Source organism: Chenopodium album, chromosome 1 (assembly GCF_948465745.1).
Source record: "Chenopodium album chromosome 1, dcCheAlbu1.1, whole genome shotgun sequence".
Lineage (NCBI taxonomy): Eukaryota > Viridiplantae > Streptophyta > Magnoliopsida > Caryophyllales > Amaranthaceae > Chenopodium > Chenopodium album.
The window spans coordinates 11,965,317-11,984,295 of NC_137834.1; the positions used below are offsets into that span (position 1 = coordinate 11,965,317).

Here is an 18,979-nt window from a genome sequence, read left to right on the forward strand (position 1 = left end):
AAATTAAATAATTGAAAAAGAGATTTGGGACCAAACCCTTAGAAATTAAACCTTTCATGTATAGGGCGAAGGCAACTTCGAATATTGCTAGGTGTTTCTAAATCTAATGAATGCGGAATTTTTATATTTGAGAGAAAGCTAGTTTAGAAAAGAGAGAGAGAGAGAGTAATCATGAGAATCTTGATGAGAGTTGGTGAATGAAAACGGAGTTTTTAGAACGCTATTTATAAAGAAAATCAACCAAAAGGATAAAAAATCAAAACAGAGTTCTGACGCGTAAAACCAGGGTTAGCGCCAGACGCTGACACTAGCGCCAGGCGCCAAGCTTAGCGTTAGGCGCTAATGCTGGCGTTTGGCGCTGACTATGAATTTGACGCGTTTTCTTAAAATCAGATAGAAATTGACGTACAGGAGGATAAAATCGTATTTTCCTCAAAAACGTTCTTTTATACGAATTAAAACTCTAAAAAGTCAACAAAAGTCAATTTATCAATGCTAATTGAATTAGGAATGAAAAGAACCTTCTAGAATAATCTAGAAGAATAAAACCATTCCTAAGAATGATAAATCCATATTAGGCCCTCCTCTAGATCATTGGGCCGCATATAAGGCTCAAACCGGGCACAGTTCAGTAAATTGGCCATAACTTCCTCAATATTCATCGGAATTGGGCTTATAATATATCGTTGGCACGGTCTTTTCAAGCCCTATCCAAATACACTAATATTGGACCCATATCATGGACCAAACAAACTGGATTGACTGTTTTCTTAAAATAAGTTTTCAAAAACAGAGAGAGGAGAAAAGAAATTAAAATTATCCGCAACACTAAACTTTCCACACTTTCACTTCATTTGATTATGATTCGACGTGAAAGACACTCATGACTGGGTTTGGTTTTGGGGAGACACAAATGGGTGTCTACAATTGGTTCCAAAAAATAACTAAACAAAAGTGAAATTTAACATATCATTGTTCACTCCTAAGTGGTTATGTGTGGCAGTGTTTGGTTGTTGGCTGTGTGTCTTTGTAACTAGTCTGCATCTACCTCCATGTCTTCTGTTACTGCTTCATGATTTCCCTGGGGTGCTAGCCTGAACATTGTGTTCAGGTATTCCACAGCTTCCACCACTATACTCCTGTCCACTTCAATCTGATTTGGGAGAATGCTTAAATTCTCCAGCTTTTTTTTGTTCATATGTGGGATTTTGTACTTGTTCCCTCCTTCTGCCTTTAGAATCTTGATCATGCATCTTTGTAATGTCACCCAAATGTACTTGTTTACTTCTGGTTTGAAATTGTTATAAGACTCAATGACCTTTTCAACAAGCTCATCTACATTCTTTGGAAAAGATTGATATTGCAAAGATTGAATAGATCTAAACAGACTCAAATCTAACACATTCAAATCTGGTGATTGTGCTGGTTGGAACACAAACTCAATGTTAAATCCATTTGCTTGTGTTGCTGCAATGAACTCTTCATCTCTTGGTATTTGATGTGGCCTTGCATTATCCCACTGAATCACCAATTTTTGGGCAAACTTGCTGGCCATTTTGACACTATTGCTTGTATGACTTTGTTAAGTAACATGTCTCTTATTGCATCTCTGTTGACATTTTGAAGTGCTTTTGTGACCAATGTGCCAGCTGGTCTGTTTTTGCTTGACTTCTTTGCCCTTTCTTGCTGTGTGAATGGGAATATCCCATATTTCCCATCATGTAGGAGTTCCCCATTTCTCCCATAAATAGGCTTCCCTATAATGGCCATGAACATAGCTTTTAATTTGAACCTCCTTGATTGTTGAGCCATATAGGGATCTTCCTCACTTGGTAGCAGATAAAATCTCCTTTTATCTGGGTTTAGATAAAACCATTTCTCATCAATGTTGATGGAATACTTCATGTCATCAAATGTGGGGCTCTCATTCCCTTGGATTGGGTTTATGTGAGACAAAACCCACTTCATTCTTGCCACCTTGTGATCTGATGTTAGTGCTGGCTTGCTGCTTGCTGTGTGTGTTCTGATTCTCCCCTTTTTCTACAAATAATGAAGAGTAACATGTGAAATATTGAGTGCTGCAGCATATGATCTTTCTGTCTGCCTTAAGTGCAGTGGGACTGACTGTAGGAATTCATCAGAAAATTCCATTGGCTTTGGACTTATCCTGCCTATCTATCTTTTTGGACCTGACATCAATCAAATTCCCTTCTGCCATCTACCTTTTTATTTCATTAAAAAGTCTTGTGATTGTTGATTTATGAACCTTGAACTTGATTGATAATTCCACCTTGTAGCCTCTTGGTAGGTTACCATCTTGCATTTTCAATAGCGTTGCATCCACAATCTCTCTCTTTTGATGCATGTTAAGCTGTTTTCTGTTTGGTTGGTGAGTCCCTTCTTCAAACAATGATGCTTGTGTTTCATCTTGCTGAGTTTGATTGTTGTTGTTAATGGTTGTGTCTTCTATTTCTGCCTCTTCTTGCATGTTCTCATTGTCTGAGTTATATGCTTCAAAATCTGCATCTTGCATCTGGTCTTCATAATCATAGTACAACTCTGCAATTTCTTTCTCTGAAATTAAGTGTTGTCGAAAAAAGGGTCTTCATCTATTGCTGCCATGTCTTCTGTTTCTTTTGTTCACTTGTAGATTGATGTAGATGGTGAAGGGGGGTGGGCTGATGAAGGTTTTTGATGAGATGATGCTGCCCTCAAGATGATGCCTTGATGATTTGAAGACTAACTTCAGTTTAGCACTAATTTTAGATTAGGAGTAATTTTTTGGGTTGTATATGGGCTAAACGTATGTAATTAGTGCTAACTTTTGGCGGATTTCATCTAGCTTTTGAACAAACATGGTTATGTAATTATTGAGAAGCATTCAACGCTTCATGAATGATGGAGGCTGCTATTTATAAGCCTCATAAATGCTGATATGGAATCAGAAAACTTGGTAGTTTAGCTTCTTTTTTTTTTTTTTTTAAAAAGTAAAAGGGAATTTTAAATTTCCCAAATTCAAAATTTTTGTGAAATTTTGGGGGGGGGGGGGGGGGGGGAAAGAAACCCCTCCAAAAAAAAATATGATTTCCCCTCCATTTTTGCAAGTGGGGGGGGGGGGGACCAGCTTTATCCCTCCACTCACTTTAATTAACTCCCTTAACTCCCTCTAATCTTTGCCCTCCATCTTTTGCCTTGGTAACCGTAATCATGTGCAAAGTTGCACATAACTATTAACGGAGGGAGTATATCATATGTTGATCAGCTTGATATATTAAAATTGGTATATGAAGAGGTGAATAAGACATTTTACTTATTTATTTACGGGCAAGTTTGTACTTTCTTTCCTTTCTTCTTCCATTCTTCCTCCTCCATTACAGTCCATCCCACTTTCTTCCTCCTCCTTAACAACAATGCCATTAAAATTTCTGTCGCAAAAAGAAGTATTAGACACATAAGATATCGGAAAATATATCTATTTTCCGTAGATATCATTAAGAGAAAATATATTTTTAGGGTTCATGATTATAGACTTATAATAAATTTGTTAGAAAGATACTTATATATTCACTTTTTTGTGAAGAAGGAACTTATATGTTCAAAGTGGTGAAAAAAGGCCTTATAAGTCACTTTTGTTGTGAGGAGGGACTTTGACATCGTAATATGACCATTGACTTTACTTTTCTGGTGTTGACCATCACTCACGTGGCACGTGATGTTTTAAAAAGACCTTTTCGTTCATTATTTCCCCACGTTTTCACATTTTCTCTCTTACTATCCCCAAATTTTCTCTCAAAATCCCTTCTCTTTCCTTAAAATCAAGAGAAAAAAAAGAAGGGAATGACAATTTTAAAACATCACGTGCATATTATATGATGGTCAATGCCGGAAAAGTGAAGTCAGCGGTCATATTCCGATGTCAAGGTCCCTCCTCACAACAAAAGTAACTTATAAGGGCTTTTTTCACCACTTTGAACATATAAGGCCCTTTTTCACAAAAAGGTAAACATATAAGTACCTTTTAGCCAAATTTCCTAGACTTATAGTAGTATATCTTTTAGGAATATTTTTTCTATCTTATGATACTAGTTGTATAAATACTCAACATATTGATGAATAATAATAATAATAATAATAATAATAATAATAATAATAATAATAATAAGTCATACAAAGCCAGTCCATTATCTTTTTCACCATAATTTGTCAACATGTTTCCCTTTAGGGGTTGATATGACCCTACTTGACACTCTTTGCTACTAGGGTTTCGTTTTGTTCCGCCGCGAGAGGGATTGAGGCCATTTTGATGAAGGAAGAAAAAGAGGAGCACGACAGGGGTTAGAAGAAGAGGACGACGAGAAGACGAACAGATTGGTGGTAGTTGTGACTTGTGACGGGTTTCAGGGGTTAAATTGTTACAAATCTTTGGTGTTACCTTGTTTGGTAGCAAAAGAGTAACAATGTGAGTTAAGTATTGGCGCATAATACAGCTGCTATTTATATGACATGTAAATACTCCCTCCGTTTTTAAATACTTGCTTCATTTCTCTATGCGCGGAGTTTTAGGAGAAATTGGAGAAAATAATAATATATGGAGGTAGTGGGGGTAAATGGAAGAAAAAAAAACTGTAAAAAACAAAAGTAGTGGAGAGGATTGGAGGAGATAAAATATGTGGTGGGCCCACTAGGTGAAAGAAATTAGTTAAATATTGTAAAAACTTTCCAAATAAGGAAATGGAGCAAGTATTAAAAAACGGCCGAAATAAGAAAGTGGAGCAAGTATTTAAAAACGGAGGGAGTAACAGCTATAAGATAAAAGAGTGATTAATTTTTGTTCTTTCTAGTTGTACAAATATTGTACCACTATTATTATAATGGCTATAAATAGTACTACTAATACAACCTATACTCTAGTAGTATAAATTACATACATAATAGTATATTGAAAATACCACTATAAGTATAATGGTACATTAAAAGTACTACTGAAACGATAAAAAATAAAAAAAAATTATGTGAATTTACCAGTTTGCCCGACAAGTTTATTTGTGTGACCTCTATATGCATTTCAAATAAATAGTTGCTATACGCCCTAGTTGCACTCAACAAAACAATGTGGCCTCTTCCAGCAAGTTTGTTAGGGGCTAGCCCCAGTTGCTCTTATTGATTAACAACTTTGTTTCTCAAAATGACACTTTAGTAAATAAAATCAATTATTTTAATATTTTAATATTATTTTGCTGTACTTTTAGTTCTCTGTATTCCACTTCCCCACTTCATCTGGGTTGTCTACCTCGTGAATCACGCTGCTTTTCTCCGTCCTTCATTGAAGCAGATCGCAAACTAGCGCCTCCATTGAAGCAGATGCGAACCAGAGTTTCACCTCCATTGAAGCAGATTGCAAATTACCGTTTTACCTCCATTGAAGCGTTTCCGGCGGCTGCCGCCAAATTAAAACGAAAACCCTAAGAAAATATAGAAAAATAAGGGCATGGTTAACCCCAAAAGGGTAGGTTTGTCATCCTCCTCCATTAAAGATATTCGCGAGCTTCGATTACACCATTGAAGCTGCTTCATTCTCCATTAAAATTGTTGATACCTCCATTAAAGCTCTAGTCTTCTGCTGCAATTCTTTATTTTCTTTGGCAAATTACAATATTAACCCTAACTTATTGTCTGAAATTACGAATATACCCTCTTGAGATACTCTTGTTAATCAATAAGAGAAAATTGTATTTACCTTATTTGACCCATGGGCTGGCTAAACATCAACACCTTCAACTGCTTTCCCCCAATTTTTTTTTCTTTTAATTTTAATTGGATGGTTTATTTGTGTTGTGGCATGGCTTTTAAGGGCAACTCCATCATATCGACATTTTTGGTTTTTGAAAAAATTACTCCGTCAGTATACTAGTATAGTGTTTTATGACTTTAATCAAACTTTCATTATCATTTGAGTGATAATAGGGTCCTCCATAATTATCATGTACTAAAAATGTGTTTAATCTAGAAGCTTGGGGTGATGGATGTGCTTTTCTCTCGGCATATAGGACCTTCTGGAACCTGTCCTATTTGTGGAGCTGCTAGGGAGTCAATTATGCACGCTCTATTCTACTGTAAATTCTCTGAACCTATTTGGCAGCATAGTACTTTTTTGAGTTTGTTGAGGGATGCTCCGCCGGATTCTTTTGCTGCTCTTTTCTGCTGGCTGGTTCAGAGGATTGACAAATCTCAATTAATGACTTTTGCTAGTCTTCCTTGGGTTGCGTGGCACGCTAGAAACTCCTTCATTTTTTATGGTTGTTCACAGATAAATGGAGTAAGTGTGGCTATGGGTTTTGTCAATTTTTGCAGGGAATATGAGAAGTATGGGAAAATCCATGTTGATCTTCATGATTAACAAATTTTGTCAATCTAGGGGCGTTTACGGTATTTCAATCATTTACTATGAGGATGTAATGGTAACTTTCTTGTGATGAATTGGCAATCTACAATGACTAAGCTTCCACGTTAGTTTACCAATTGCCTCGTAGGATCTAACGTCATATGACGGCCATTAGCTAGGTAGCGTTTATTGCTCTTCACTCTTCTTCTGACATAGGTCAAAAACACCTAGCTCTCTCTCCTAGTATTTTCTCTCTCTTTTATATTATGTATTAGCTAGACATTTGACATCTAACACTTGTTGAAGACAACAAAGGGACAATCACCATGGATCAAGTCATTATGATTTGTTCTGGGTTAAATCATTTTGACATTGTTTTAACAACAATGTTTGACATTCTTAACTCATGTTTTAAATTATTCTGGGTTAATTTGTTTGACATGTTTGTTAGCAATAACTGTATAAATTATGTCTTTTGATACTTCAATTAATACATCTCGTTCTAAGGAAATTTTTGAGGTGAACAGTTGCTTAGAGCATCCACCACCTCAGATACATTCATCAAGAATAGTTGCTTAGAAAATACACACTTTAGCCAACGTTTTTAAATTAGCTTAAAAACGATTACGAAATACATACTTTGGCAGTTGATTATTTATTTCTACATATTAGTATACACACCCAAATGTGTCTCCCCAAAATCAAACCAATAATGAATACCTTTCACGTCATTTGATTATCAAACGAGCTAAAAGTGTGGAAAGTCTAATGAAGAGGATGTTTCTCTCTCTATTTTCTAAAAATATTTCTTTTCTTACTCCTATTTATGAAAAATAGCAAGTCCAATTTAATTTGGTCTATAATAAAGGTCCAATAATAGTGTAATTGGGTTGAGCTTGAAAAGAGTTTTCCAATGATATATTATAGGCCCAATTTCGATGACTTCTGAAGAAGTTATGGATTAAATTAAATTAGGCCCAATGATTTTCAAAGGTGGCCCGATGATCTGGAGGAGGGCCTATTAATTATTATTTTTAAAAAATGTTTTATTTAGATTAAAATATATTAAATCTGATTTTAAAAACTGCTCGGACGCTTAATTACCTGCAACCGGTGTTAAAGGTAATTACACGTGGAAAAACGCGTTGACTTTTGTATCAGCGCGAGACGACGGAGTCGTCGGCAAGCGCTGACCTTCGTCGCCTGGCTACGAGCTCGTAATATTTGTAGGAGTTTGACTTGACCCACTTATCAATACAGAAATTTAATCGTTACTTCGTAATATCTTTTATTTTGTATTGCACATTATAAATTATACAACGCTGATATTATGAAAATATATCTTATAACCAATTAACAACATATTACAATATTAATTGCATAATAAAATTTGTTTGTATTAGTTGAAAATAGAATTCAAAGCCATCAAATAAATAGTAGAAAAAGTGAAATGGTTGCTAATAAAAAAATGAAGTGTTGCATATACTTATACAAGCTAAGTGATTGCTCGGACTTTTATTATTAGAGCAAATTGATACACTATTGAAGTATGTTTAGTCTTTTCAATTAACACAAGTAAATAAGTAACTATCTCATATTGATATAAGATGAAAGAGTTAAATGGTACGTAGTATAAGGTTAAGGGATTAATAGACTACTTCTTTTGTCGTCATATGATTTTTGAGATAATAGGGCAGCCAACACGCACGATGCGCGCGGAATGACTTGCCCTTTCTTGATGTATATATTGATTGTGTTTAAACTCTTTACGACATTGGTTTTTTAGGGAAAATAGTTTGATAAATTAATGGAATGTGTATATTGGGTTGTGTTTAAAGTTTTCATTTTTTCCTGCACAACTTTTCCTCATGAAACATCTATGCAATTATTCAACAGTGCAATATTGCAACAACATCCATAAACTTAATTAGGAATAGATTAAATACTATTCAAAAATCATTAGAGCACATATTATATACAAACAGAAGTAATTTAGCATTATAGCATATGTATATAATAATGGAAAAGTTTTCCGGAGCATTTACTATTTACAAGTGTATACTCTCACCCAACCTAGTAATTACTCTCTCTCTCTCTCTCTCTCTCTCTCTCTCTCTCTCTCTCTATATATATATATATATATATATATATATATATATATATATATATATATATATATATATATATATATATATGGGATTAATTATATGAAACTAAAAAATAGAAACAGTTACACTTAACTCGCATAAACATTAACATTCAGGCATAGAGAAAATATCAGCTTGCATTGATTGACAACTTTCTTCCAAAAACGTGGATTTGGTTATGCACAAAAAAAAAAAAAAAAAAAAAAAAAAAAAAAAAAAAAAAGCTTTTTGCTGCCCCAATTGTAGCATTTAAACCCTTGATAGTTCCCTTCACTTCCTTCTTGCTTTTTTTCCATGTTTCATCGTAGTCAGTTTGGTTTCCTTTCTTTCTAATACATCTATTTTGCTATAATCATCATATTCATTTCATTGGTCTCAATGTCTGATCATTTAAACACAATTATGTGTAAGTTGTTATTTTTGACCTTCATAAATAAACAACATTTTGCTTGTGTAGTAGATAAAGTTATCATGCAATTAAACTATAACCCCCATTAAATATCATTCATTTTAAATTTATTATTTCATTTTCCATTTAATTTAATTAGTTGAGTAGAAAGATCTTTCAAATTTCGTATATCTAATGATTCATCTTATTAATTTTGATGAGGTGAACTTTAAATTTACCTATAATATAAAATTGTTTTTCACCACTAGTGTCAAAAGAACTATTAAATTTAACAATTTAAAAGTTTGGTGGTAAAAAACTTTTTAAAAAAATTATTCGATATTCATGTCAAAAACATATTGTTTTGAGGTTCTAGGGGTCAATTTGGTCCTTTGGACCTGATTTGAGGTCAGAATTGACAAACATTATCGAAAATGCCTCGTTTTGTGTAGGTCATGCAAACCGAGGTATTTTTAGTAGGAAAAATAAGGTATGTACAATAATTACAAGTCAATTTGGACCTCAAATCAAACTTAAAATGCTAAATTGAGCCCAAAAACATTAAAGAACATTTTTTGACACGAAAACCAAAAAAATTCTTTTTAGTTTGGTTAGATTTAATGGTTATTTTGACAGCATATGATGAAATTAAAAACAATTTTTAGATTTTTAGTTGGTGGTTAAAACAATTTCGTGTTTTTTCTTGGTGGTGAAGTAAAAAAAAAAACTATAAATACATACATAATATAAAAGTGCATAAATATTTTTTCAAAAAAAAAAAATGCATAAATGTAAGGAGAGAGAAATCTCAACACTCATTACATTTGTATACGTGGAAGGACATAAATGTAAGATATTACATATGGGGGTAAGAACGTAAATAAACATTTAGAAGGACATATAGGTCCGTGCACTATTCATAAACGCAATCTCCTAGTAAGGATAAGGTAGGGAAACCATTTTAGTCTTGTGAGGTTGACTCTCTCTTTTGCAAAAGCGTACACTCGAATACTTGATTCATTGTGTTTAGGAGATTAAAAATGAAATTTGAATATAAAAGGGCTATAAATAAAATAAATTAGAGATTTCTGTAAAAGCATAGTGCTTGACATAAAATTGGGGAAAAATACACTTTAATAATACCAACTATGACTGATTTACTTTTAATAATCCCAACTAAAGATTATTATCTAATAATCCTAAGTATAGGCTATGTTTGCCTCTAATGGTCCCAATGACCAATAACCTCTTAGAAGGGTAATTTTTATTTAATTTTTTTTTTAAAAAGCCACATGTCAGCACGTGAATGGTCTAATAAAATTTAAAAAAAATAAAAAATTTGAAAAAAAGAAAATAAAACCATTCCCACCCACCCCCACCACTGTACCGTGAAACCCTAGGCTAACTCCAGCCCATCGAAAATTGTCGTGTGCCACCTCCTGAACCCCCTAAAAGGAACGGCTAACACTCCTAACCCCCTAAACAACACCGTCGACCCCCTAAACCACTTTTCCCTTCTTTCCTCCTTCGTCGGAAAACCAAAACTGAAAAAAAAATCGTGAAGTGTCGCTTTGGTGCTCCCCCTCCCTTTCAACACCCTCCTTAACCACCTAATTCGGCCGACCGACCCCCCTTTAACCCACTCCCGAAACACCTCGCAGTGAAGGTGTGGCTGCGGGTGGTGGCGGTTACTACAAGAGGTTTTGGGGGGTCGAGATTGGCTGGCAGGTGGTTTTAGGGTCGGGGTTGGCTTTACATGTGGTTTTAGGGGTCGGGGTTGCTGGGCTGGTGGTTTTGGGGGGTCATGGTTGGTTGCTTGGTTCAGTGGCTAAAAGGAGGTAGCTGACCGGTCCAGCAAAGTAATCCAAGACCCTATGATAATATATAGTAGGAGTAGTAACTCTAATAATCTACGTAATTTTTCTCTTCTTTTATCAAGGTGGAAAAAACTATGTTTCAACAAATTCACTTTAATCTCGCCAAGAAAGCAAACCTAAAGAGCAGGGCCGACCCTCTACCTGTGCAAACAGGCCTACTGCACAAGGGCCCCAATTTTATGAGGCCCATTTTTACTTAAAGCCCACCCTAAAAAAAAAGAAAAAGAAACACTAAAGTAAGCCAATGTTATCTCCGGACTCCGCAAGCAATCAATTTACTTTCCAAATTCCAATATACTTTCCATCAATTTACCTTCCATTTTCAATATCAAACTTTCCAAATTCCAATTTCCAATTTAATTTCATTACTTTGAATATGAAATTTCCATTAACCTTCTTATTTTACCCAAAAATAATTAGTAATTATCTCACTTTCCTCTTCCAATTTTCAATGGAAGAATTAATTTTTCAGTCTTTACCATTACTTCTCTTGATTTGCGTTTATTATCAAACATTCAAACGGCTAATTATTTTACCATTTATAAATTTCCAAACAATTTCAGAATGTTCTACAACTCCAACTCAAAATTATTTTTAGGAGAAAAAATAATACGATTTATATATTATTTGATGAGATTTGATCTTTTTGTTTTGGAATTTTGGTTGTGGATTTGTCGACAGTCTTAATTGTTGGGATTCGCCGATTTGGGATAGTTTGATTAATGGATTTCTAACTAAGGAATATATATATATATATATATATATATATATATATATATATATATATATATATATATATATATATATATATATATATATATATATATATATATATATATTTTACAGATTGAAATATACAAATTGTTCGATTTCTATTTTCAAGCAACAAATAGCAATTTTCAACGCAGGGTGTCTAGGTTTGAATGTGGTGTTTGATTGATATTGCTAGTCGGTCTGCTGGACTTTTTAGGTTGTTTCTATCCTTTCAGAGTTTCAGCTTTTTTTTTTTTTGTTAATTAAATTTATAACTTGTCTGATTACTGAATAATTATCTATCATACTTCTAATTATGCCTCCTATAACAAGAAAGTATAATTCTGGAGATGAGAAGCGGAATAAAAAGAAAAAAATTAGAGGAATTAATTCAATCTCAAAGAGGGGATCTTGATAAATTTCCGATAAAAGAGCCCCAAGGTTGTTCTGAAAATCCAATTGTTAAGGATGTTAATGTTGAAACTGTTAATATGGAGAATGAAAATTATGAACCTGAGAATGTTAGTGATGAGCCCATTGAAATTCTTGTTCCTGAAATTGGTCATGATGATGATTTCGATCAATAATGTTTTTGATAATGAAAATGATGATTTGCAAGATAATGCTAATGATACTGTAGAATAAGCAAATAAATCTGAATTTTTGTTTGACATATTTGATCCTAGAAATTGGGATGCTCTTGATTCTAGAATGATAGAGGAAATTTTGTCAATAACTATCAATTAAATCACGTGTTTTGAAAACAACTACCTATTAAAAAAGTTTTTTAAAAGAACTACCATAAAGTTGTAAAAAGTTTAAGTAGCACTACCACTCTAACAATTTTGACTAGAATCTCTGATATTTGAGTCTCATTTTTTATCACTTTTTACCTTTATGAAGGGTAATTTAGTCAATTTAGATGATGATTTTATGAGGTAAAGGTAAAAAGTGACACCTACATGCCAAATATTCTACTTGGAATTATCAGAGTGGTAGTGCTACTTAAACTTTTTACAACTTTGTGGTAGTTCTTTAAAAAAAAAAAATTAATAGGTAGTTGTTTTCAAAACACACGCTTTAATTGGTAGTTCTTGACAAAATTTCCAATGATAGATATAATAGTGACAAAAGGTCCTAAAAGAGAATTTTCAATTATGAAGGGCCCTAAAGATAAATTCTCTAGATGCTTTACGGCTAATTTGTATACTAGAGTTTTATCAAATGGGGAAAAATGTGATAGAGATTGGCTTGTCTATTCTAAAGAACTTGATAGAGTATTTTGTTTCTGTTGTAAAGTCTTTAGAAAGGGATTGGTAGAGGCCTACACTACTAGAAAACAGCCCATTTCTGACGGAAAATTTCCGTCAAAAACACCCTAAAATCCGTCGGAAAAGGGGTTTCCGACAGAATTCCGTCGGAAGTGGTTGTCGGAAAATGGTTGGTAGGAAAAAAGACTCTTTCGACGGAAAATTCCGTCGGAACACGTCGGAAACACTGTTCCGACGGAATTTCCGAAGGAATATATTCGTCGGATAAGATTTTCTGGCACCAAATTCCGTCGGAAAATAATAATAAAAAACAACCTCTCACCTCCCGTCCACCCCCCACAACCAGCCAAGACCACCAACTACCATCCCCCACCACCAGCCCCCAACCCACGCCACCAGCCCACACCACAAGCCCACATTGCCCGTATGACCACCCGTATCACCACCCACAACCACCAGAACCCCTACCCTACGGTAGACCCCCATTTGTGTCTCCCCAAAACCAAACCCAGTGATGAGTACCTTTCACGTTGTATCATAATCGAATGAAGTGAAAGTGTGGAAAGTCTAGTGTTGCGGTTAGCTTTTATTTCTTTTCTTTCTCTTTTTTGAAAACCTATTTTATGAAAACAGCCAATCCAGTTTGGTTTGGTCCACGGCAAGGGTCCAATAATAGTGTAGTTGGGTCGAGTTCGAAAAGAGCTTTCCAACGATATATTATAAGCCCAATTCCGATGAATAATGAGGAAGTTATGACCAAATTACTAAACTGGGCCCGGTTTGATTGTTATATGCGGCCCAATGATCTAGAGGAGGGCCTATTATGGTTTATCATTCTTAATGCGATAAGAATTGATTATAGTCTTCTAGAATCTTCTAGAAGGTTCTTTTGAATTCTAATTTGATTAGCATTGATAAATTGACTTTAATTTACTTTTTAGAGTTTTAGTTAGAATAAAAGAAGTGTTTTTAAGGAAATTACAGTTTTACCCTCTCGTACGCTTAAATTTTATCAAAATAAGAAAACACGTGGAAAAACTGATTGCAGCGTCTGACGACAGTCCTGGCGTCTGGCGACAGCTCTATCGTCCGGCGACAGGCACGTGTTTGGCGACAGAGTTGTGTTTTATTCTTTTCGAAACTCTGATTCGTTTTTTATCATATCCGGTTGATTTTCTTTATAAATAGCCTCCAAAAATTCTTTTTTTCAATCATCAATTTCCATCAACAATCATCAATTTCTACCATCAAATCTAATCAACTCTCATAAAAAATTTCTTGATTCTCCCTCTTTCTAAGCCAACCCTTTTACAAACAAAATTCCTCATACATTAGCACTAGACACACCTAGCCAAGTTCGAAGCTGCCTTTTCCCTAGACGTGAAAGGTTTTAATTTCTGAGGGTTTAGTCCCGAATCTCTATTTTAATTATTTAATTTAATTTTTTATTTTATTATTTTTCCTTAAAGCTACTAACGTGTGTATTTTGTTATTGGAAAGAGATATGAGGCATCCAAGTAAGAAATTTAATGGTTTAATTGATATTATGATATAGAAATCATGTTAGGATGTTTTATTGCTTCCTAGTATCATGTTTAGGATAAAGAATAAGTTCCTTAAATCAAGTATGATTGTTATGATGCTTCCTATTTTCTTTTCTAATAGCATGTTAGTATCATGTTTGGGCTAAAACTTTGATTTTTATTGTTTAGTGACATGTTAGGGTTTATTACTAATCTTGTTAGTATCATGCCTATGATCTTGCTATTAATATTATACTTTAACATGATTATGATAAGTATGATTATGATTATGATTATGATTATTGTTGTGTCGAATTAAATAATTTAACATAATTTGTTAATTAGCGAATTGTTTCAAGTAATTTGTTAATTCGCGAATTGTTTCACGTAAATTGTTAATTTATGAATTATTTCACGTTATTTGTTAATTGATGGATAACATATATATAATTTGATTATTATGTTGCTTGATTATATTTATTGTTATTTCTTGGTCACATCTTTTATGCATGTTTAAATGGAATTTGTACTTGTAATCACGCTTAATAAGATAATTAATAATCTTGTTGAGGGCTAATATGATTATAATTGAAGTGATCGCCAATAATAGTTTATTTGTGCATTAATATTCAACCAACATAGATAAACAGGTTTAGGGTTTCTATTTCTATTTCAATTCCTAAAATTTATTTTGGCAATTATTTAGAATGAGTGGATGAGACTCGAAAAGTTCTAAGTATTTCATGTGCGTAATTTTGATTAACATTATTGTCATATTCATAAAAAAAAATCTCATTTGAAAGACCATCCGTAATGAGTTAAAAACATAGGATTTTTACACGTAGGAAATTTGAGGAATATCTTTCCCAACTAGGATCGAAATAATGTTGCGCGAAACTAGAAAATTTTATCGAGCACAGAAAGCTGCTGAGGCATGTAGGAACTGGCGTCCAGAAAAAAGAGTTTGTCACTAGGTAACACTCGTGTTGCTAGGCGACAGAGCCATATTGTGGCGACAACCTCTGTTAGCTGGCGCCAAGTTCTTCTAATACCGAGCCAGAAATATGCGTTCTAATTTTGACTAGTTTTTAGTATTGTTTGCTCGATTCTACTTCTTTATAAAGTTTTTCTCACTTTTCTAAAACCCATATGTGTTTTACATATGGACATAACCCTCTGGGAATTCATGCTCCATCTACCTGATTGAATGCTCTGTGCAACAAAGGGTACATCCGAGAATGTTGAATTCACCAAACCTTGGAAGCGAGTATTTTAACTCGCGGTGTCCCATCCACTCGCGCCAACCCTTCCAAAGGTAAGGCTTCCGCGCGGTGCATCCAGATAATTAACCATGGACCCTCTTTGACTAACCCATATCCCGAACTTTAGAGAACTAGAGCTATGGTTAGGTTGCGAACTCATTGCATCATATTGTGTCTACGTGACTAATTGTGCATTATTTGTTGTGCATAATCTATGTGTTTTTCCTAACCGTTTGTTTGACTTGTGTTTAAGACTATAATAAACTGATTAATGACTAAAAAGACTTTGTTTAATTAATTAATTAATTAATTAATTTGAATAATTAAAGTCTGATAATTTGATCAGAATTGACTTAGTACGACTTTAGGCATATCCCGTAGAGTAAAAATACTGAAAGCCGTCCCAGATTAGTGCTCCATTAATGGCGCCACAATTTGGACTATAGCGCCACACTATTTTATGCAACGCCTGGCGACAGCTCTATCGTCTGGCGCTGCATTGCAGAGTGCGGCGACAGTTCAACATTTTGCTCGAGTCATCACGACGAGTCTAATTAAACAGTCTGCTAATCAATTCGATTATTTTGTTAATAACAGTACCTTTGTTAAGTCCTTAATTGAGTCTAGTCACATAGTCTAGCCACATGGTCTCACACAAGAGTCTTAACATGTCACCTACACTCACTACACTCACTAATCGTAGCACACACTTTGAGTGTATGGCACCATGACCATTTTTTAGGTTCATGCATGAGTTGGATTTTTCCGTCATTTGAGTTGGGGGTACATTCTATTCCTAAATTTTTCACATCTCTCCATCTACATCATCTTTCCATTTTCCACATGCTTTCTCCATATCACAATATTCATTCTTCCAACCTCTTTTCATCTATTGCATGTTGAATAGAGTTTGAGTCAAATAATTAACAGTGAATATCCCTAATTTCCCTTTCCACAGTACTTGGTCAAGGAGAGAAGGGCGATTAATCAAGGACAACACCTTTATTCAAATACAACTTTTTTATAAACCGGTTGGTCAAAAAAGAAAAGCTAAGAAGATAATGGCAAGTCAAGAAGAAGTCAATGAGCTTAAGAAGCAAATGGTTGACGTGACGGAGGTGTTAAAGACTTTAACCCTACAAATCAATGATCCTGTGAAGCAACAACAAATAGAGCTCATGCAAGAGAGCTTGAGCAAGATATCCAATGACTATAAATTCCAGGGCATTAGCTCATAAAGGGTCTCGGTGGACAAGGAGCTTCTTCCGCAGAAATTCAATGCCACTGACATCCCTCAGTTCAAGGCAACGGATAATCCTTATTTTCACTTAAGAGCCTTTGAAACTATAATGAACATTAAGGGGATCGATAAGGAAAGTCTTTTATTCCTTGTTTTCTTTATCTCTTGAAACCGTTTGCCAACAATGGTTCTTCTCCCTTGACAAAGATAAAATCTCTACCTAGGAATCTATTGTAAACGCTTTCATTGATAGATATAAATGTAATATTCAAGTCGAAACTGATTATAGACAACTTGAGATGCTAAGACAAAAAGAGAATGAAGGCTTTACTTCTTTCTTTAATAAGCGGAGGGAAACTTCCGCTAAGATGATTGAGGTGCCCTCCGAAAAAGAATCTGTGAGGATGTTCATAAAAAATTTACAAGAAAATAAAGTATTCGGAGCATTTAAAATATCAACACAACTTGAATACATTCAAGGCCGTTTATGACATCGGAATTGAAATCGAAGATGACCTCGCAAAATAAAAAGCTACTAACAATAGTAACCACAGTGGCTGGAAAGGAAAGAAGAACAACAATCCTTCTTCTTTCGAAAACGCCCACTCTAGTAACAATGTTAGTACCTTTGACCATGACGGTGTCTTAGCTATGGATAATCAAGGATATAAAAAGAAACCCAGGAGAGAGTTCACACCCATTGGAATGACCTATGATGCTGCTTTTGATCGTCTCTATGATCGAGGATTAATCGAACCTATTGGCCCTATTGAGGATCCAACGCCAGAAAAGCGATCTTCAAGATGGGATCCTAATTCCTATTGCAAGTACCATCAAGGAAATGGTCATACTATTGATGAATGTTACAGATTTCAAAATCTCATTTAAGATCTCATAGAAGCCAACAAGATCCCATTACCTCTAGCTAGCGAGAAGACTGGGAGATGATGAAGCAAACGATACAAGACAAGAGGCGAGCTTCAACGACAAGATTTCATGACCTCCTTTTCTATTTCTTTTTCATTTTTTCCTTTCCCCAATAAGTCTAGCATAGCCACCTTTTACTTTCCTTAGATTAATTTTGTAGGTTTTTTCTTTTTCCCTTTTAATAAAATGAGCATTTATTTTCTTGCATATGATTATTGCATTTCCCAAAAAAAAAAAAAATAAAAAAAAATCTATGTCAAACTAAGCACAAGGTATACCATTGATTTGAGGCACCCCTTGTAGCCACATCATATTACCTTTCACCTTTCTAATTTACAATCCTTTCTTGATAAACCACTTTGAGCCTCGTCTAACGATAGACCTTTCTTTCTTCAACCTACGTCTACCTAACCTTGGGATGGAATAGTGTGCAACTTATGCAGTTTTCAATTTCATAAAAAGCTTGAGTGACTTCAAAAGATTAAAACAGCAAAAATAGAAAAATAAATAAATAAAAGTGTACAAAAGGGCAAGTGTTCCAATGTCTTTGATATGAAAATATCTTTGATATGAACACGTCTTAGATTGCGTCTCTTATCGAGTGCTCGGTACCGTGCCTGAGAAACATGAATGCCAAGCGAGTGATAGACCGCATGATCGGGATTGCCCACACTTATAAAAATGAAACAGATGCTAAAGCACAAGATAAAATAGAGCTAAAAAAGAGTAGAAACTCAAGCATAAAAATATAGAGATTCAAAAGCGAGGTTGCACACCTTGGGGGCTTATCTAGGGTCTTGAGCCTTTATCCCCTTCTTCTTCAAACCTTTAGCCTAACCACGTTACAACCCTTAAAAAGACCTTTTTGAGGTATACACACACTTGTGCGAGGTTCGGCTAGAGCTACGTTCGGCCTGATTCCTAACGGATACGTAGGCAACCTCACATCGAGGTGCGGACGTAATAAAAATGCATTCATATTCAAATTCACACACTTACACCATGATCATATCAAGAGATATCCTATGCTCGTCCCTTTTCATTTAGAGCTAGACTTGGGGGCTTGATCCTTACATCGTTAGCTTACCTAGCCTAAGAGTTTCTATTATTTGACTCTTCTAAAGATAATATTTTCCCACACACTTAGCCCTTGAAGCCTAGCTTTAGTGTCACTTTCACACAGTGCATAGATACATGACCAAATATACT

At 34.6% G+C, this 18,979-nt stretch overlaps 1 protein-coding gene across 1 annotated transcript; it reads right to left on the bottom strand.

The window, feature by feature from the left end:
• Positions 1 to 1,033: 1,033 nt before the first annotated feature.
• Positions 1,034 to 2,533, bottom strand: LOC145628409 (uncharacterized). Its single transcript, XM_081680708.1, has 3 exons — positions 2,267 to 2,533; positions 1,618 to 2,040; positions 1,034 to 1,519 (listed from the first exon to the last, which is right to left on the bottom strand). Exons 1-3 carry the CDS (start codon positions 2,531 to 2,533, stop codon positions 1,034 to 1,036), a joined length of 1,176 nt encoding a protein of 391 aa, XP_081536834.1.
• Between the last annotated feature and the right edge of the window lie 16,446 nt (positions 2,534 to 18,979).

Coding starts and splice junctions, on each gene's coding strand:
- LOC145628409 (XM_081680708.1), bottom strand. CDS start 2,533: ATGCAAGATGCAGATTTTGAAGCATATAACTCAGACAATGAGAACATG. Junction 2,041..2,266: donor AATTATCAATCAAGTTCAAG/GTTCATAAATCA, acceptor CATTATTTGTAG/AAAAAGGGGAGAATCAGAAC. Junction 1,520..1,617: donor TCACAAAAGCACTTCAAAAT/GTCAACAGAGAT, acceptor TTGGTGATTCAG/TGGGATAATGCAAGGCCACA.